The 21,214-nt window shown below is 32.2% G+C and overlaps 2 protein-coding genes across 4 annotated transcripts in view; both read left to right on the top strand.

Annotated features, from left to right (window-relative positions):
* The window catches only part of LOC145332616 (uncharacterized), a 35,243-nt gene extending 20,949 nt beyond the window's left edge, over nucleotides 1-14,294 (top strand). Inside the window, exons 8-21 of one of the 2 annotated variants that reach the window (XM_080177623.1) lie at nucleotides 3,979-4,066; nucleotides 5,441-5,559; nucleotides 6,402-6,470; nucleotides 6,894-6,932; nucleotides 7,364-7,430; nucleotides 7,863-7,919; nucleotides 8,417-8,637; nucleotides 9,795-9,914; nucleotides 10,319-10,484; nucleotides 10,869-10,929; nucleotides 11,215-11,406; nucleotides 12,166-12,401; nucleotides 12,776-12,886; nucleotides 13,517-14,294. In XM_080177623.1, coding sequence (XP_080033749.1) covers nucleotides 3,979-4,066; nucleotides 5,441-5,559; nucleotides 6,402-6,470; nucleotides 6,894-6,932; nucleotides 7,364-7,430; nucleotides 7,863-7,919; nucleotides 8,417-8,637; nucleotides 9,795-9,914; nucleotides 10,319-10,484; nucleotides 10,869-10,929; nucleotides 11,215-11,406; nucleotides 12,166-12,346 — 1,380 coding nt within the window. In that variant the 3' untranslated portion in view covers nucleotides 12,347-12,401; nucleotides 12,776-12,886; nucleotides 13,517-14,294. Of the gene's footprint in view, nucleotides 1-3,978; nucleotides 4,067-5,440; nucleotides 5,560-6,401; nucleotides 6,471-6,893; nucleotides 6,933-7,363; nucleotides 7,431-7,862; nucleotides 7,920-8,416; nucleotides 8,638-9,794; nucleotides 9,915-10,318; nucleotides 10,489-10,868; nucleotides 10,930-11,214; nucleotides 11,407-12,165; nucleotides 12,402-12,775; nucleotides 12,887-13,516 lie in introns of those variants that run through there. The other variant, XM_080177624.1, reaches the window with a different exon arrangement.
* Nucleotides 14,295-14,299: 5 nt separating this feature from the next.
* Nucleotides 14,300-21,214, top strand: part of LOC145332618 (malonate--CoA ligase ACSF3, mitochondrial-like) — a 36,916-nt gene continuing 30,001 nt past the window's right edge. The window contains exons 1-5 of one of the 2 annotated variants that reach the window (XM_080177625.1): nucleotides 14,300-14,390; nucleotides 14,936-15,008; nucleotides 15,670-15,737; nucleotides 16,055-16,140; nucleotides 16,485-16,552. In XM_080177625.1, the coding sequence (XP_080033751.1) occupies nucleotides 14,336-14,390; nucleotides 14,936-15,008; nucleotides 15,670-15,737; nucleotides 16,055-16,140; nucleotides 16,485-16,552 (350 nt within the window). In that variant the 5' untranslated portion in view covers nucleotides 14,300-14,335. Of the gene's footprint in view, nucleotides 14,391-14,935; nucleotides 15,009-15,669; nucleotides 15,743-16,054; nucleotides 16,141-16,484; nucleotides 16,553-21,214 lie in introns of both variants that reach the window. The other variant, XM_080177626.1, reaches the window with a different exon arrangement.

The raw sequence follows: 21,214 nt of genomic DNA, 5'->3' as shown, positions 1-21,214 counted from the left end.
GTAAATTCAATTGTTTAAGTTTTAACGTTTTTCTATTAGCTTAATGCTTCAAAAGACAACCATACATTGTTCCAAATGGTCTATTTATTATTCATAATTTTAGAGCTTCGCTACTTATGTATGTTTTATAATTATTAGGTAGACATGTAAGAATTATGCTAATTTCCCCTTTGAGGAGGGGGGGAGGATTTGATGCTTAATCTTTCATGTCACACGGTCCACGGATAAAAAACAAATATATAATATCGTAACCAACCTGGTAATGGTATGGTAATAATTGGGGTGGGGGGGGGGGGAGAAACAAGATTAAATTTGGATTTAATACGATGAAATTATAGTAAATAAATTAGCCGTTAGAGGGTAAATATTTCAAATTGTTCTTAAATTTATACTTTCATCATTCATTGGTGAGAAAAGTTAAAAATTATATTTCAAGTTTTAGAAACCTATTTTTAAGAAAAGTTACATTTAAGACGAATTGATTTCACAAAGTATTCGGTAATGTAGAAAACAAACAAAATTGCTTCAAAGTTACATATTGAAAGTTGGAATATAGATAACTTCTCTATATGCTTTATAACACTTTATGAAGGCTTTTTGGCCAATTATATTATAGATTGATGATAATATCTGTGATAATATCATTTCATATGTTTTAAGTTTTAAAAACATTCTTTCGCAAGGAAGGGAAATTTAAATTTTTTTAAAAAGGGTCAACTAAATAACATGACACGGATATGAAGCAAAATTGTAAGTGAATTAGTTGGAAGACTCTAATTGCAATAAAACCTACTCTTTTTGAATAAAACAAATATACAAAGTTTTTACTTTTTAATTCGTTCGTTCTTTAAGACAGATAGCTATTTCTTTCATAGTTAAACGGCTCCTCGGGGCTAAAAAAACTGGTTTTAATAATCAAACGATTGTACATTTCTGTTCTGTCTATATATCATAGTTATCATTGAAAACCAAAGAATAAAATAATAGGATGTCTGTTAATCTCCACGGATAAAAAACTTTCCTAGGAGTTTTATGAAGGCTTTTTGATCAATTATACAAACTACAAAGATATGATGATAGTAACCAAATTTAGATAATCACTTTAATAATTTTAGTTCTTTCTTTTTGTCTGTCTATCTTTTATTAAATACAAATCGTAAAATTCGGAATAACTATATACGGTTTTTTTGGACTTCAGTTGAAAGAAATCGCTGTACAATATTTATTTTTGGGGGGGGGGGGCGGGGAGGAAAAATTTATGTCACCTGATTAAGGAAGGGAAACTGGAAGGGTCAACTTAACTGAACTCACATGAGAAATATGAGATCTTCAAGTTCATACAGAACAATAATTTTCTATAATTAGGGTCAGTTTGTCCGTCGACTATTTGTCGACTATTCTGAACTATTTAAGTGTTTGTGTTATTATCCGTTTGTTATACAGTTTCAGAAATCGTTTTAATCTTACAGAACAATAGCTTTTTTATAATTAGGGCTGGTCAATCTCCGTAAGAAAGCGGATAGCTTTTTTCATTTCTGGTAATGTAGGCATTTGCTTCCTGTATCCGTTTGTCATAAAGTTTCAGTACTAGTTTTTATGGATGTTTTAATCCTTGTTAATATTCCCCAATATACAAGGTATATTGATAAAAGCGTTTTTTTTTTTGGGGGGGGGGAACATTTATGACCGCATAAAGCTAAGGGTCAACTCATGATACAGGAAATATGAGACCTTAGAGAACAAGGACAAATCGTTACAATTTACAAAACTAACTCCAATCCAAATAAAATAAAAATATTTATTTTCATTTTATTTAAGTCAACATAGTTTATTTATTTATTTAGATTATTTATTTCATTAAAGTAAAAAAAGTTATGATTATTGTTTTGTTAGTATGTTAGGTTAAATAATAAATTAGTACATATTACTTGAGTTAGAATGATTAATACATTATTTAATGGTTATTGGTGGTTTATTTTTTAACTTTTCTTTCACTTTATGATATTAGCAAGTTTGATATATGGTTGAGTTGAAATGTAGAAGACAGTAAGCAGGGTGGAGGGTTGGATAATGTAGGGTGTTGGATCTTTGGAAGGTGGATTATTATAGAGTAGATACGCTGAAAGCCTGAAACAAAAAATCTTAAGTCTTAACAGCTATGTGAGGGGGGGGGGTGGTAATTTATCTATCCTTTACAACCCTCTCACATACTCACACGACAATACAAATACACATAATAAATACTAGGATATGACAATGAAAGAAAAATCGAGATTTTTGGAATAAAGAAAGGGGAGAATAAATTATTTAAAAGTCTTATCTATTATACAAATTTTATATCTAAGTTTTCATATTTATTGAATTGTTTACAAGTAAAACTGATATGGTTCTGATATCGCAAAAACCAATCAACCAATATTATTTTTTTATAATTCATTCTAAAAAAATAAAAAAAACTCATCAATATTTAATTTTTAAAGTTTTCATATTTATTGAATTGTTTAAAAGTAAAACTGATATGGTTCTGAGTTCTGATATCGCAAAAACCAATCAACCAATATTATTTTTTTTATAATTCATTCTATAAAAATAAAAAACTCATCAATATTTAATTTTTAAAAAAAATTGTATAAAAAGTAAAAAAAACACTGAGAAAATATTAGGTGTAGAGGTTTCGTGTTTTTTCTAGACAGCCATATTGGCTATTTTTCCAAATTTTGACGAAACGAAAAAATTTATTGGAAAATATCAGTAAATATTAACTTTCAGGATCGTATAAATTTAGAAAAGATTTTAATATTTAGGTTTCCTGTCCAAATTCAACCCTTTCCCTAATTGTTATAAACGTCTTTGGACAGTTAGAAACTAGGGGGAATATTAAAGAAATATTGACCCGACAGTTTCAAATTTCCATCGTCTAAGATCTATTGAATAAATTTCTAGTAGACATATGTCTGGATTAGTTACAGACAATTTTCCACGAAAATTTTGATAAATCATAAGATTAATACCAGTTATCGTAAGATTGGGCCCCTAGGATTCAACAAAATTGGTTTTAATTTTACAATTACATATTTAATATCCATGGAAAGCTGTCTTTAATACGATGCGATAATTAATTAACCTTATAATCCAATATTAGTGATTTCTTAACATAATTAACCGTTGTTAGCGGCCTCCATAAAATTGAACACTTATAAAAAGTAGAGTAAGCTACGTTACTAAATTTTAATAATATAAATGTTCAAGGACAATTACGTCTAATAGTAGCGGTGAAGAAAATTGTCTCAAGTTAATTCAAATCTGAAGATATTTCGTTTGTTTCTTACTTACGTAAAAGATTTTTTTGTAAAAGCATTCAAGTTTATTTAATCACAAAATTGATACTTTAATTTAAAAATGCTGCAATTTGAAACTTAGAACTAAAAAGGTTTCGTGATGAAATGTCCAAATAAAGAATATATTGGAGACGACTAGCGACAATTTTATGAACTACATAAAATACTATTTTGTAGAATTTAGAAATAATATAACATTTACATTTTTTAAATTATGATTTTACACTTTTGACGGTAAAAATTAAATAAAACAAGGATGTGTATTTATTGTAAGTATTGCAGCTACTCTACAAGGAAGGCATGTCTTTAAAGAAATTGAAAATTTCTATACTTATGTTTGTTTATTTTGTGATTTGAAGTGTTTTTGAAATTATTCACGGCGGATGTTGATAGTTGTATATATCTTGTAAACAAGTATTAGGGAAAGGGGGGGAGGGGACATTGGATTATATATTATACCGGAACCTATAGTTTTATAAACATGTTCTCCCATATCTTGCTTTGCTTTTTAAAATCTTACTAAACTGTTTTTGTAAACGTAATATACAGTAGGACAATTCTTACATGCCCAAATTAACTGTTAGATATATCCTTTAAGGATCTTTTTTTTTAAACATTGATTTTATTATCCATTTTTTAGGATGATCAAAGAAACCTGGTTGGTGACATAATCTGTTTCTGTCTCTTGACGCCGTTGGCCGGTATTTCTACATATTTATGTGCCACAGGTAAAGACGCCTTTGGCCGGTATTTCCACATATTTGTGCGCGTCAGGTATAGACGATGTTGGCCGGTATTTGTACATAATTGTGCGCCAAAGGTACAGACGCCATTTACCGTTATATTTACATATATGTGCACCACAGGTATAGACGCTCTTAGCCGGTATTTCGACAACTTTGTGTGCCACAGGTATAGACGCTATTGGCCGGTTTTTCTATATAATTTTGCGCAACATGTGAAGACGCTGTTGGCCGTCATTTCTACATATGTGTGCGCCACAGGTATAGACGCCATTGACTATTATTACTAAATACAAAAAGGCGGTGCACTTGGACATAAATGCCTTTTGAGATATAAAGCAGCATCACCTATAACTTTATGCGTAATCAACTTAGGAATCACTAGCGGCTACGCCCCTAGAGGCCTCTAGTGGCACTTTAAATGTTTTTGTTTGTTAAAGTTAATTTTTTATGTACGATACCACCTTATTTGACGTTGAAGTCTCCCAGATTTTAAGAAAATTTTCAATTTTTTTGTCATTTCTTTTGGGAGGGTGGTAGTACCCTCCCCCAAAATAGTTAAAAACCTTCCCAGGACATATGAGAATCTACACTGTTAAGGAGAACCCGATCGGTTCAGCGGTTAGCGAGATCCTTCGGTACACACAGACAGACACACACACAGACACACACACAGACAGACAAACATCCTGTTACTTTAGTATAAGGATTATCAAAGGGGTAGTTTCACGAAAGGCATTTGAACTTAATTTAGTGAACCGCATATTTTTTCCTGGTTAATTGGTTAAACTACATTTATATGGCATATATTTGAAAGAATTTCAATTTTTTACCACGTAGTTTTGAAAATATCAAGACTTGAAAATCGTCTTTTTAAATTGCATATATCACAAAAAGTAGATTTTCAAGTCTTGATATTTTTTAAAACTACGTGGTAGAAAATTTAAATTCTTTCAAATATTTGCCATATAAATACAGTTTAACCCATTTACTAGCAAAAAATATGCGGTTCACTAAATTAAGTTCAAATGCATTTCGTGAAACTACCCCTTTTAGATGAATTGGATAATCATATTATGTAGGTAAAAAATTGTTGTCAAACAGTTTTTTAATCATCATGTTTTAAATGTGTATACCCACGTTCTTTCTAGTAATGTTTTTATCATTATCCCATTCATAGGCTTTAATACTACATACATACAATACATTTTAATTTGGTTGGTTCGAACTAGCAGTGTCCAAACTTTTCAACTAATAGTTTTAATCTACAGAAAGGTTTTTTTTTTATCGTCGTTGAGTTTGTACTAACATGTATTTACCGCCCATTGTCTCATCTCCTAATGATCCTTATTTTTTAAGGTGCAAAGTTCTACTTTGATGAAAAGCGTTCTGAATCAGTTGGACTCATCTCACTAAGTGTCATCCTTGTTCTTATTTACATTGTCTGGGTGGCCTTGACTTTGAAATATCATTTTCAGGTATGCATTTGTCTTTTTATCTTTCTATCTATTTTATCCACTAAGAGCGTCATTTTTTCGCAATATTCCGTGTTATTGGGTGCTAGCTTCCAGTCAAATGCTATTATTAGGTCAAACTCTTCTTAATTAAGCGTTTAATTATACTAAGTGTTTGTTCAAAATTAAGTACAGTTTTACCTAATTAGCACATTTGACAGAAAGCATTTATCCAATTTTAAGAACTATTGCGAAAAAAAAATGACGCTCTTTATCCTTCTATCTATCTACCAATCCATCCACCTATCTATCAATCAATCCATCTATTTATTAATCCAACAATCTATCTATCAATCCATCCATCTATCTATCAATCAATCCTATCTATCTTCCTATCCATCTAATTATCTCTAATTCCAACTATCTATTTTTCTTCTTTGTTCTCGTGTTAGTCTTGGTTGTTTTGACTTTAAAATATCATTTTCAGGTATTTATTTGTCTATTCAGTTTAATTATCTATCTATTTTTTCCACTAATTTATCTATCTACCTATCAATTCACTTATCTCTAATTCCAACTACCTAACTATTTTTATTCCTTGTTTTCGTTCTAGTCTCGGTTGTATTGACTTTAAAATACCATATTTATCTATCCATCCGATCCTTGCTAACTATACAACTATCCAGGTTTGGTATTAATTGAGATACCCACCAAGATATTCTCCAACTTTATATCTCATTATCTATCCTTGCTATCTATATAACTATCTATCCAGGTTTGGTATTCATGGAGATATACCCACCAAGATATTCTCCAACTTTCTATGTTTTTATCTATCCTTGCTATCTATATAACTATCTATCCAGGTTTGGTATTCCTGGAGAGATACCCACCAAGATATTCGCCTCTTGGATATTGGAAGGAAGCCTGTTCAGGTATAAAAAGGGAGATAACCAGGGAGGAAGGGGACTTTGGGCTGTTAATATCACTAGTCCCTACAGTATTTTAATATTTTTTTCTTATTCGTTGGCTTAATAACCTTGGGGATTTTTATTGAATTTTGATTGGTTAGTTTATTTAACTAAGTTTCTTAACGTTTCAACTACTAATAAATTGTAATCTACAAATATGGTAATTTTGAGTATCATCGTTGTGGATGTACATCAGTTTATCGGCCATTGTCCCTTATGCCTTTATCGCCTCGAATTATATATATCTTTCCGTGGATTGGTAAATGAAAAGAAGGGTAATTCTATTTTAGTTTGAAATAAATAGAAGGGGGAGCGCTGACGGTCTATTTACATGTAAGAGTGACAGTACCTACTTTTCAAAATAGCAAAAATTTATTTTTTCTTCAGGCAAAGAATTGGAGAAATGCTAAGAAGCCAAATAAACAGGTATCCAAATTTTTATGTTTATTTTCATCAAGAATAAGTACTTTTAAATATTCTAGCGGCTATGTCCCTGTAAGCATCTAGAGAGCCCTTTAGGGCGAGTGGGAGGGGGTGAAATGGACCACCCCCTTTCAATTGTAGTTTTTAAAAGTAAAAAAAATTGTTTGGTTTTTTTTAAGATGCGATTTATCCTAGGAGGGTGTTGGTACCAACCGTAATTACTGGATATACAATATTCCTGATTGAGAATTAATTCCTACACTTTAAGTAATGATATTATGACTATTATGTTTATGTAAAGAGCAGTCAAGAGCCTTGCAACTATGTATTCCTGGGCTAGAATTTTATGCGTCCAGGATATATTTTGAACAGCCTTTAGGATGATTATATAAAACCTGAAAAGAAATGACATCTGACTATTATGTTTCCTTAAGGAGCAGTCAAGTGCGGATAAAGAAAATGCTTTCAGCAGTGAAGGGAAACAGCAACAGAAAACACAAGGAACTATTCAATAGATTAAAATAAGTGCCTAGTTGACACAATTCCCCACGCTTATGCTCCCTAGGTTTAAAATAAAGTATAATGACGGGGTGGGGGGATAGTTTGTCGTGTGCGATTGTTTTACCCTCTGTTAGGTAAAATTGTATTTGGTACCGGAGGGCCCCTCGCTGGGATATAAACTTCCCCTCCTTTTTATTAGAGGGGGTCTCCTGTTTACTAATCCTGTGTGGAAAAGCGCCTAATTTTGTTTCATTTTTGGATCTTCTATTGCTTTATTAGAAAAACTTGTTTAAACTCTAAAAATATATCCCCTACGTGAAAAATCATTCTACGAAAAGGTTTTTCATTTATAATGAAAATTATTTGCAAAAAATAACAATTTCGGTTAAAATCATATTAATTGTTACCTATTGAATATGTATATTTTTGTAGAAGGAAATAAAGTTATTGATTTGGATATCACCGAAGCAAGCTATTATGTTGAAGCAGGTAAAAAAGGTTTACAATCTTTTGTTAGTTTTAGTTGTGAATTTTAACAATAAAAGTAGAATATTTTACTTTTTGATTTGTCTATAAAAAAAAAGCAGTAGGTAACAAAAATCTGAAATATTTCGAGGAAAAAAATATTCATAAAGTTTCGTGATTTTGGGGGTCAACACTTCTTTGTTTTTTTGTGTGTGAAAATATCCCTTTCTTTTAATTACGTATACTTTCTTTTTTTTCATTTTTCTACATAATTTTCTATTCTGCTTTTCAATACATGATTTAATTGTGCTTCGCTACTTAAGGATGTTATAAATTTAAAGAAAAAGGATAGAGTTGGGAAAAGCTTTGTGTAACTCGATTTTGTAGGAAATATAAACACATCTGAGTCCCTACAAAACAACAGAAAACAATTTGCTAGCAGACAAAAGACACTTGGGTCAGTTTATACATCTTTATACTTTACTTATACATTTATTGTTGTCGTCTTTTTTTATGTTTAGATGGTAGCAACAGGAAGGCATTCGTAGTAAGTCCGAGGCACCTGAACGCCAACCATACCCTCAGTCCACTGCCTCCAGTGAATGGTCACCACCACTCCTGCAAGAATGTGGTTCACCTGAAAACTTGTTGCAATCAACAGGCAGCAACCAGCGGCGGTCAAGACTGTGTCAAGAATTTTGACGTGGCTGACATTAAGTTTGATCTTTCTAACAGGAATAAGGTAATACAATTTGTTGTTGTTATGTTGACTGAATTGTTCTCATGTTAATGAAATAGATAGATACTAATAAAATGGTAATCGAATTTATTACTTTTTTTGTTGCTCTATTTTCTAAATTTCGTTACCTACCTTTGTGTATGCATTTTGAATCAAAAGGGGTAAGGCACCGCCACCACTACACTGGATATATGCAATAGACAATTGTTTAATTTCTTAAAAGGTCTTTTTATCTCGTATATTAAAAATTTAGTTTACTTTCAGTGCTACGATATAAGGTCGGAAAGGACACCTCCTTAATACCTGACTATACTTATAAAAATTAATAGTAACATAGTATAATAACATATATTGTATAGTAAATGTTGACATTTTGGTAGGCATGTGTTTTTTTTCCATTCAAGTATTTAATAAGTTAGCTATAAACAGTTGAATTTCTTCGTGAAATTCTATTATCCAAAAATTGTGTTGCTCATGTTTTGAGATAGTATCAAATGTAGAAAAAATCCTTGTCCGTTTAAAGTTCCTAAAAAAGTTAAACGAAATACTGCGTATTAAATATATTAAAAATATTGACTTTTACTTAAATAGTTCGTTTGATTGATTATCTATTGGTACTAGCGGCTACGCCCCTAGAGGCCTCTAGTGGCACTTCAAATGTTTTTTTATATTTAGAATATGTCTATGTTGCGTTTGGCGTTTATGTTTGCGTTGAACTCTCTTTCTAAAATCAAGAAACGTAAAAATAGTTTAAAACATTCCCGAGACGAGAATATACCCTGTTAAGAAGAACCCGATCGGTTCAGCGGTTAGCGAGATCCTTCGGTACAGACACACAGACAAACATCCTGTTACTTTAGTATAAGGATATCAGGACCAACTAAGCACCTCTTTCTATACACCCATGGCATCCACACCTAGCCACCATTTGAACAGCACCTATATTAACTATCTATCTATTTATCAGGACCAACTAAGCACCTCTTTCTACACACCCATGGCATCCACACCTAGCCACCATTTGAACAGCACCTATATTGACTATCTATCTATTTATCAGGACCAACTAAGCACCTCTTTTTACACACCCATGGCATCCACACCTAGCCACCATTTGAACAGCACCTATATTGACTATATAGTATATATCTATTTATCAGGACCAACTAAGCACCTCTTTCTACACACCCATGGCATCCACACCTAGCCACCATTTGAACAGCACATACATTGCCTCCAATATTCTGGAAGAGAGGACTACCACTCCATACCTACCAAAGGTATGTAAAATCCATTACATTATTGCTTGGAACCCGATTAATATCCGCTGGATTTGAATCGGTTCTAAGCCTTACTGAAAAAAACATGTACCGTATTATATCTAGTTTTTAACGAATATAAAAATTTAAAATCATAATATCAAAACCAGTTTTGTTAGAAAATTGGCTTTAATCTTATTATTGTACAATTTATATCCGCGGAAAGCTGCTTATAACACTATGCGTTAAATATATATTAAAAGGAAAGCTTGGCTTTTGGTCAAAGCATTTATATATTTAAGATTCTAAGTTAATCCTTTTCTTTTTATAAGGTTTTTGTCTTACTATTCCAGCCATCTTTAAGGTGCCACTAGAGACCTTGTTGGGTGCAGAATGCAGACACCGGTAATTTTTTTAAATTTTAGATCAAACCACCTCCCCCCTCACCACGTGCTCCCCGCGCCAACAGACAAGCGGTCAACTCGAAGCTACCTTTGACCCCTGCCCACAACACAAAGCTGCCCCTCACCCCTGGCCCTCCCAAGCCCCCCAGGACTGCCCTCTCTCTAGCCAGCTTCGTGTCCCCACCAGGCAGGGATACTGGGATAAGGAAATAAATATTATTTAATTTTGCAGTTACTTTATTTTTTATAGTTCATTGTGCCTTTTCGTGATGTATATTAACTTTCTGAATTTTCAGTAACATTTATAATTTTACATTCGAAATGGTTGAAATGAACACGTTTAATTTGTACTTACCAATACTCTAAACGGTTGAGCCACCAGCCGTTAGCCGTTACTTTTCCACCTTTTTTTTAATTAGGGAAAAACTTACCAAGGATTATCCCTCCAAGTTTAATAACGAAATTCTGATTCTAAGTGCCATTTGCCCACTGATTACGAGATTGTTTTTATAACCCCCCCCCCCCTCACACTTCATAAACATGGTCCCTAACCCGTGTATCCTGAATTTAGAAAGTAACAAGCCTACTCCGTTGACCGAAAAACCAGTCTTGTCCATTTCTTTAGCCTCAAGGCAATTTTATGATTTTATTGACTAACTATTAAACATCATAATATATTCAAGCAAACGTCACATTTTGAAGAAAGATTGGAAATTCTTGATTTGGACATGAATAATTTATGTTATTGTTTAGAACTAAATGTAATTCAATTAAATTTACATTTATTGGTACAAAATTTTCTAGCAAAATTTTTTGTCACTTTTACTGAAAGGTTTTATCAATTTATATTACCTTTTCTTATCCATCAAGATTTCTGCTTATTATTTTTTTATTTAAAATCCTAAATTGTGCCTTAGAACCTGGTCCATAATAACAACCTCGCCAAACAGCCATGCCCTCTCTGTACCACTACCTGGGTCTGTGCCCCTTCCTTCAGTAAGTCATGTGCCAGCACCCGTACCTTTTGATTCTGTGACTCCCTCAGTGCCAGTTACTTCTGCTACTTTGTCAGTCTCTCCTTCAGAACATTTGATCCAAAGTTATACTAGGGATGTGTACTTAAATTATTGATATATGTATATTACCAGCGGCTACGCCCCTAGAGGCCTCTAGTGGCACTTTAAATGTTTTTTTTTTTATATTTAAAATATGTCTATGTTGCGTTTGACGTTTATTTTTGCGTTGAACTCTCTTTCTAAAATCAAGAAACGTAAAAAAAATTTCGATTTTTTGTGATTTCTCTTGGGAGGGTGGTGGTACCCTCCTCCAAAATAGTTAAAAACCTTCCTGGGACCTATGAGAATATACCCTGTTAAGAAGAACTCTATCGGTTCAGCGATTAGCGAGATCCTTCGGTACTGACACACAGACAAACAGACAGACAAACATCCTGTTACTTTAGTATAAGGATTACTTTACAGATAGTTGATTGACAGCTGTTTTTTGCAAAGTTTTACGAAAGGCAAATATTCAATTATCCTATTGTATAAATTAATAAGATTTTTTAATTGAGGCTTAATATTTCAACTACTGGAGTGATTGAGTTCTCTTTGTTTAGGGAAGCTTCACATAGGTCTCGGTATTGGTTTTATTATTATCCTTGCCTTAGGGTTGTAATTTTTCTGCTCTTCTTACCCCAATACAGAGCCCCTAGATGCTAGAGGCGTAGAGGTGAAAAAAGTGAGTTTCTCAACAAAATCATTAGCCGAGGAAAATTCGGATAGACTTCAGATAGTACTTATAAAGTAACTTCAGTACTTTTCATTAGAAGTTTTGACCAAAAAAATTTTAAGTAACACCCCTTGTAGCCAACAGCAAATGTCCAGCAGTGACCTGAATTCATTTGGAAAGCCCTCTGTCCAACTTACAAACCCTCTTCTGGTTAACAGTCCCTCTATAGAGCCCCGCAGGGTTGAGTATCCATCCACAGAACCAAACAGGATTGATGATCTCTCATCCGATTACATGCAACTCTCTTCAAAGCTTTAACAAGAGATTTGAATGTATTTCTTAAAGGGACTGTACATGAATTAATTTCTATGATGTCTAATCATTTTTATTCTGTTTAGTAGCGAAGCTACTATTTGCTTAACGTTGGCTCTACTTCTTTATCTCCATGGGAAAAAAATTTCACGGCTGCTATATTTTTTAAAAAAGATTCCCCTTACCAAACTGTATCCAGCAAACAATTTACTTGGTCCGTCAGTATGTCACTCATGCTACCAAATATACTTTCAAAAAGCCTTCGTATTTTTTACAACTCAATTAACACTTTAGATGTCTTTTTTTATGATCACAGAACATCTATAACTACCTTTAACCTTGGTCTATCCATGATTTCTTAAAATCCCAGAAACAATGAAGTAAGTAAAAAGTATTAAGTATGTTGTAAAAATCTTTAAATCTATTCGTGTACAGTCCCTTTAATAACTAATTAAAAGAAACTATTTGAACTAAAATTATGTATGTAACCTATGAACCCTAACATTGTGATAATGACAAATATATATAACTCAAATAATCTCGCAGGTATTGTATCTAAATTGACAGTCTTTCAATATTATTATGAGCTTTATTATTAACTTAATATGTGATAGTAAACAAACGCTTTGTTTAAGTTATAGACTGACTTTTTAACAGCGAAGCTTTTCTAAAAGTATGGCTTTTCATTAAGTCATGGATTACGGATTATAACAATTTAATTATCAGTGTATTTTACAGTTTAATTCCCCCTCCCTCCCTCTGCGACACTACATGATGTCAGGGAGGGAGGGGACATTGGGCTGTTTATTATGCTAGTTCTCAAAAGTTTTAATAGCATTTTCTTATTTGTTAGCTTAATTACTTTGGGGACTTCTATCGAATTTTGATTGGTAGGTTCATTAAGTTGAGTGTACAAAGGTTTCAACCACTAATTGTAATCTACATGTGTGGAAATTCATTGGGGATGTAATTGTACATTAATTTATTGGCCATTGTCTTATCCCTTTAGATCCCTGACATGAGACCTTTAGATAAGAAATTGCCATCCTTCCTTATCTTTTACTGTACAAAATACATTTAATTCTGACATAATTATAATTGGGAGTATACTTCATTATCTATGCAATGTTACTTGAGTATAAAATTTTAAATTAAACAAAGCAAATATTTAACTAGTATTGACTCAGTATAAAAAAAAGATATAAAACAAAAGCTTTTATATACTCAAAATGTGATCTGAAAGACTAAAAAATTTATCTGTGTTAACTTATATTCAAGTTAGAAATAAATTGTATTTTTAAAACATGGTAAAGGATACATTTAAACTAGCAAAAATGAGATTTAGTCTTTAAATTTCTCTAAAATAAGAAAGTTTCATTTATTTTAAAGATCTCTATTTGTTAATCTTCGATTAAAATATTATTAGCCTTATATTGTTTATCCATAGTGTTTACCTATATATTGTTTGCTAAAAGATGGTTCTATAGTTGTACAATTACACCAATATGACAGAAGAATATTAGGCTATTATATAGATTATTCTAGGTCTCTTGGGGCACTTAAAATGTTTTCTTATTAAATTCTGTTCAGATCAGCTGTTTCCCAAAAAATATTTTTTCGTCACTAGGTTGGGGTTAGTTAAGGTTTTTTTTGTGATTTCTCTTGGGAGGGTGGTGGTACCCACCAAAATATTTAGCTATGAACCTTCCGAGGACCTATGAGTAGCTATCCTGTAAATGAGAACTAAATCGGTTTAGTGGTTAGCGAGATTCTTCGGTTCAGACACACAGAGATACTTTTACTTTTTAAGGATAAATTCTACTGTAATACTATTGTGATAAACAACTATAAGAATCTATTTAAAAATCTAGTTATTGTCAAATGTTTTTATTGTCTACAACAAATTGATTATTTATATACATTTAGTATTATGTAATAAATATTTACTTAAATCTGTATTTTGAAATTTATGAAAAACTACTTTGCAGATGAAAAATGATATTTAGAAATATGTCACTGCTTATATTTAGAAGTTTTGTCAACAAAAAAGGTAAATTTTTTGTTTTCGCAATAACCTCGTATGGGCAGGATTCTTCTTCGATTTTAAAGTGATCATCTTAAGAATCCAGAGCATCATCCGCTTGTAATTGGATGCGATACTCTGACACCCAAGGACATTAGGTTAAGAAACATCCAATAGACAACCACGATTGCGCGACCTTTGTCTGATAAGCATGATTATGAGTTGCGCCTGTTTTTGGGCCAGGGCATTCCCTTTAATATAACTATTTTTGTCGCGCACCTGCAGTAATAGCAACAATTTTTTTAACGTCTTTAGTTATGACATGGCGTCGGGTCGAAACTCGAACCTATAACCATCCCGAAGACGAGCGGATGCGCATTGCGCAACGTTAAGTCACTGTCGCGGAATTTTCGCAGTAACGTAACTTTCTGTAGTTTTGGATTAGATTAATAATGTTGATGGATTCTCACACAATAAAATTTGCTAGCTAAATGATTTTTTCGCTCCGATCCTGGACATATTTATGAAACTATTTATTTTTTAATATAACATACATTATATTAATGTTTAAGGATGCTTTACATTACCTCTGATACGGCAATGTCATATGTACCCAGTTTATCATAAGCATAGACTATCAAACAAGTAAGTTTTTATTTTAGCTTTTTTCTTAACAAGTATCCTCTAAATGTAATACAAGCAGCCACGCCTCTAGATGGTACTCTCCTCTAAAATGGTTATAAACCTTCTCAAGGACCTATGGCTATGAGAAGCTACCCTGTAAAGGAAAATCATATCTGATCAGCGGTTAGCGAGATTCTTCTGTACGACAGACAAACATCGGACATCCTGTTTTTTCTCATTATGTAGCCTAAAATATTAAAATTAGTGTTTATACTTTTCCGCCAATGACTTTAATCTTTATCATATCATAATTGGGTGCATACAGTGTACATTTCATTGTCTTTGCAATACCTGAGCTGGATCTTTAAATGTGTGGCCGTTGCCGTAGCCGTCGCCACTGCCAGTTCTGCCAATAAAACATGGATTTTAAAAATATTTTACAGCAGTGCAATGCCAGCTATCCTAGAAATATGGATCTCTAAAATCTTCTATGGCCCACCCAAAACATAAATTATTTTTTTTTATTATTCAATTTTATTTTTATTTGGCCAATGCTACACTAAGCCAATTCGATTTAAAGATCGCTATTAGGTTAGTGGCTGTACCATCTGGCAGCATCTGGCTACACATTTAAAGATCCAGCTCTAATTTATATAACCACCAATTGTTTTTACTTTTGTAGAATATGTATGGAAGATGAATTTGGACACCATAGCTATCAACAAATATACAACAAAGCTTTGAATCTAGGAATGGTAAATGAAGCAAAATTATATTTCAAAGATGCGATGCGATGCGCTAACCCTTCTGGGCTACCCGGTACATAATATAACCTAACATAACATAAGTAGGTAATTAACAAATAAACGAAAAACTACCCCCCACCGCACATATTTTCAAATGTAATGAAATGTAAAAAATATTCAATAAAGTACTTTCAGTTAAATCATACAACTGTTTACCTTTTCCTTAAAAAAATTTTTGTCTTTAAAATAGGGTATAAAATCATATTCCTCTTTCTAAAGACAAATTTTGAACGCTGCAATCATTAACTATTACTGTCTTAGCTCGAGTATTAAAAGATGAAAAAGTTAGCCCAGGAACTTCAGTAGCTTTTATGAGCGGGAACAATAATGAATATCTTGTGGCTCAGGTAAAACAAATCTTACAGCAAGGACGTCCAAGCTTTTTTATTGGCGTAAAATAAGCGGTTTTAAAGTTTTAAATTATTTTTTCAATGAGGGGGGTAAATTAATAGGTTTCTTTGTTTGAGGGGGCTAAACTCCCATTTATTCATTGGTCATATTTATTTAAAGCTAAATAATCATGCAAAAGAGTCTTACTTAAGCGATGACATGTTTTTTTTTTGTCCATTGAGATCTCAAATATGGCTATATCTATTAAAAGCTAAAGATAAAATATTTTTATTCGAATCTTACTGAATGGCAAAATTATACCTATCAGTAAATGTATTTTGATTAAAACGAATTATTTTAGTGGGCTGTTTGGTTGGTTGGAGCTGTTGGGGTTCCACTCTGTTCTTCCCATCCTACTGATTCAATAAGGTATTTTTTAAGCAAAGGTTTTCTTTAAAGAGCGTATTTACGCCAATCCTTACTTTTGTAGCTCTTATGTTAATTTAGGCAAGTTAGAATTGTCTTATCGATTTCAAATTTTGGATGATGGTTCCTGTAACAATTAATGATTATTCATTATGATTTAGAACGCTTAGCAACTCTATAATTGTTACCAGAAAGTCCATACGTCTATTTAAAACATGCTGATTTTTAACTTTACTAATAAATATTATTTGAATGGTATAATTATCCTATTTACTGATTTTTGGAACAATGATTCCTTTGACAACAAGCATCAACGAAGCATCACTATAATCAAGCCCTAAAACGTAAGTATGACTTTAAATAGAATCCTATAAATTTATATACAATTTTTTAATAATCTGCTCATTAAGTTTAAACTCTCTACAAGTGTTCATGTTCGTTTGTTCTACCGTTTGGTTTCAGAGCTTTGCTTTTATAGATGTTGTTTTATGGATCTTTGTATACTTTACACATTAGATCATAGTTTTGCTTCTTGTCAGTTGTCAATTCCCTGAAATAAATTCTAATGTTTTTATGTAAATCTTTTATTCAAAACTGATAATATAAGGACAAATTAAAGAAAAGGGATGTGTGTAATATTTGAAAGCCAATGCAGAAATTAAACTATTGTTTATAAAAACAGAAATAAACCCCGAACCACTTCATTATGCAATCTACATTTTCCTGGATATTTTGTCTACGGTAGTCCATAAGTGTACAGCTTTACAGTACATTGTTTCTATTTGTTAAAGCAACATGTATGATAAAAGAAAAAGATTCTTTTTAAAATAAAATGCTTATATTTCAATCAAAATCTATATTTTTTTATTTTTTACCGATCCACGTCATTATGCAAATCAAAAGAAAATCAATGAGAAAACGTTTGTTTTGCACTTTTCTCCACTTTTAAAAAATGATTCTGATAAAATAACAATTTTTAAAGGGATTTATGCATTAATTATAATGAAAAATAGTTTAAGGTAGATTTTATTGATTTTTCTAAATAAGAAATAATTGAAAAAAAGAAATTATATCCTTATCACTTTAGAGGACAGCTGCTGACCCCCAGTCTTATGGGTGAAGCTAAATACATGTTAAAGATAAAAATTACCCTGAAAAGTATACAAAAATGTTTTTTGATGTTTTAAAAAAATCCATTTTAAAATCTTGATTTTGAGGACGATGGCCTTTAAGATGCTCTTACTGGTGGTGAAGGTGAGCTAAATGTTAACTAAGTACATGACCATTACAACAACTTGTCTATTAACCTATGTACAATTTTTTGTAGTCATAGCAGCCTCCAGTGGAGCCTCTCGACATGAAATATAACCATTATCTAAAAACTACATTATTTACTTTATGAATTTTAGTAATTAAAATTGCAATTTTTTTCTTTTTTAATATTGCTTAGCTGGAGGCTGCTATGACTTCAAAAATTGGACCATAGTTCAATATATAAGTTTTCTTCAAGGGCATGCACTTTGATAACATTTAGCTCACCATCACCACCAGTAGGAGCATCTTAAAGGCCATTATCCTCAAAATCAAGATTTTAAAATAAATTTTTTTAACACATCAAAAAACATTTTTGTATACTTTTCATACATTTTTATTTTTTACATGTATTTAGCTTCATCCATAAGACTGGGGGTCGGCAGCTGTCCTCGAAAGTGATAGGGATAGAATTTCTTTTTTTCAATTATTTCTTATTTAGAAAAATCATTAAAATCTACCTTAAACTGTTTTTCATTATAATTAATGCATAAATCCCTTAAAAAAAATTTATTTTATCAGAATCATTTTTTAAAAGTGGAGAAAAGGGCAAAACAAACGTTTTCTCATTGATTTTCTTATGATTTGCATAATGAAGTGGATCGGTAAAAAATACAAAAATATAGATTTTGATTGAAATATAAGCATTTTACTTTAAACAGAATCTTTTTCTTTTATCATACGTGTTGCTTTAACAAATAGAAACAATGTACTGTAAAGCTGTACACTTATGGTCTACCGTAGACAAAATATCCAGGAAAATGTAGATTGCATAATGAAGTGGTTCGGGGTTTACAACGGTAGATTTTAAGCCTGAAGCTGCCTAATAATCAGCTGTGATTCAACTGTTTAAAAAAGACTTTTGTAACCACTCATATATGGTAAAATCCTTATATAACTCTTTAGTTTACTATTGCATTTTAAGGCCCCGCAGTGAAAAAATTGTACAAACTAATGAAATATTGACTCTAGACATTGTGCTCCTATTTGAGCTGAGTTAATGGTAGAATTTAAAACTCACGGTATTGGCGTAAATAGTAGCGGTCTGTTGTCGGTCAACACCGCGTCAAACTATAGACATTAAAAATTGTACCTACTGCTGCAATATAATGCATGTGAAACAAGCAGTGGGAATGTCTTGGCCCATTAAAAGGCGCACATTTTACCAGACTTCTAAACAAAGGTCGTGTAATCAACGGGTAATGTAATGGTATTATTCCAGGGGGCGTTAAAGTATCGCATCCCATTACAAGCAGTATACTCTGCCCTTAATATATGATTAATTGAAATCGAAGTAGAACCTCGCCCCAACTATGTAATTAACAAGGAAATAATAGTACTTTGAAAGGGAATGAATATGGGGAGGGGATATCATTAGCAAAATAGAAGATTCTATTGGTAGAATGATAAATGTTGGACTGTAAACTAATTTTACAACTACCAAAAGTGCATAGGCCATATGAGTTTATTCAGAGATGTAGAGGAAACAAAATAGTAAGGAAAAAGAGAAAATTCGAGAAAAAGGTTTAGGTTTATAATTTCTTTTTTAGTTCTCATTGTTTTTTTAATGTGTAAATTTTAAATTCCTTAGAAATGTGGAGGTAATTTATCGGCGTAGCGAACATGAAAACTTAATTTTTTTGGCTGAAACTTACTGATATAAAGTATATGGGTAGAAAACAAATCAGGCTATTTTGGCGGCAGCTGCATTCTTGTAAATCCATAAATCTTCAAAGGGGGGGGGGGGGGGGGGGCGAAAGTGACACTTTTTGAAACCAAAACTAAAAGTCAACAAAGGAACTCAACTAAAAAAAAGAGTTACAGGTCTGAGATTTTGCATGGCAGTTGCTTTATAGGGGTACAATATGGAACTGTGAAGAAACGGCGGCGCAACCGCCGAAAACCGCCGTTTCCCGCCGAAATTTTTTTTGCCTTTTCTCGGCGGTTTTCGGCGGTTGCGCCGCCGTTTCTTCACAGTTCCATATTGTTCCCCTTTAAAGCAACTGCCATGCAAAATGTCAGACCTGTAACTCTTTTTTTTAGTTGAGTTCCTTTTACTTTTAGTTTTGGCTTCAAAAAGTGTCACTTTCGCCCCCCCCCCCCTTTGTTCAAAATATTATGTTAATGCTTTAATCCCTGAAAATACAACATAGAATAGGAGTAACAAATGAGCTTTTGAGCTTGAGTTTTAATTAAAAATTAGTAGTTTTAGATTTATTAGGTATTATATTTGTATATTAAAAAAAATACCTGTAAGAGAATAATCTTTTTATTGGCCTGTTACTCAAGACTAATCTTAATATTAACAAAAAGGTATATTTATGTCATTAGGATTGATACTTTAGATAAATTTCTAGACAAACTGTTTTACTGTAATATTTTTGCTATCTTTGTGAACTTATTTTATTTAAAACGCAGATTGTGCCATATTAGAGTTACAGCATTGTATATTTAACCTACACAGAAAAGTACTTTTGTTGCACTCTTTCATTCAAGTCTATAAAGTAACAAAAATACCTTATTGAAAGCGTAGCTTTTCTATGATTAGGTTCTATACGTCAATAAATAACGGAAAGATCTTTTCGTTAATTTAGACATGTTAGAAATTTATATCCTATGGGTTTTAAACATTGAAGATGATCACGTAACAATTTCAGGCTGATTTTTAAAATTTTGACATCTACTTTTGTAGGATGTAATCATCCTTTTCATCTGATGTTTTGGAACAATGATTCCAGGTACAACAAAGAACAACATTTTAAGCGAAGCAACTATATAATCAAGTACTAGAAATGTAAGTAACAGAATAATGATTTTACTCAATTTTTCAGAAAGTTTATAAACAGTAGATTCTGTGTACACCTTAACTTCTTAAGATTAATATTCTGCTTGTGAATTATTCAAGTTCGTTTGTTCTACAGTTTGATTTCAGAGCTTCTTTTTTATGGATGTTGTCATCCTTGACAAAATGAAGGCCGATTATGTTTAATAAAGTCACCGCGCCTCCTCCAATGTTATTTAAGATAAATATTTGATATTCGGCAATAGTCCCTTTCGTGACAACGCCTCTTAAGGGGCGATTCGTCGTATGTTTGGGTTAGGTGATTGCCCCACAGGGTTAGGCAATTGGCCCCGCAGGGTTAGAGCCCCCCGCAGGGGCTAGAAATAGGAGAAAAATACTGTGAAAAAAAAGAAGAAACGCCACTTAAAAGGACTCTCCACAGAAAAATCAACTTTAGATTTTTGAAAATCTAACCTGAAATTATTATTCTCTGTTCAATTTTAGGCATTTTTGTTTTTGTGGCATCGCGATCGAAGCCCTTTGAAATTTTTTACCTCCTTTAAGTGAATCCT

The sequence above is a fragment of the Acartia tonsa genome, chromosome 11 (genome assembly GCF_053477335.1).
Source record: "Acartia tonsa isolate MP-2025a chromosome 11, ASM5347733v1, whole genome shotgun sequence".
Taxonomy (NCBI): Eukaryota; Metazoa; Arthropoda; class Copepoda; order Calanoida; family Acartiidae; genus Acartia; species Acartia tonsa.
Note: the sequence above shows the minus strand (reverse complement) of the source record. Positions and strands in the feature narration are given on the sequence as shown.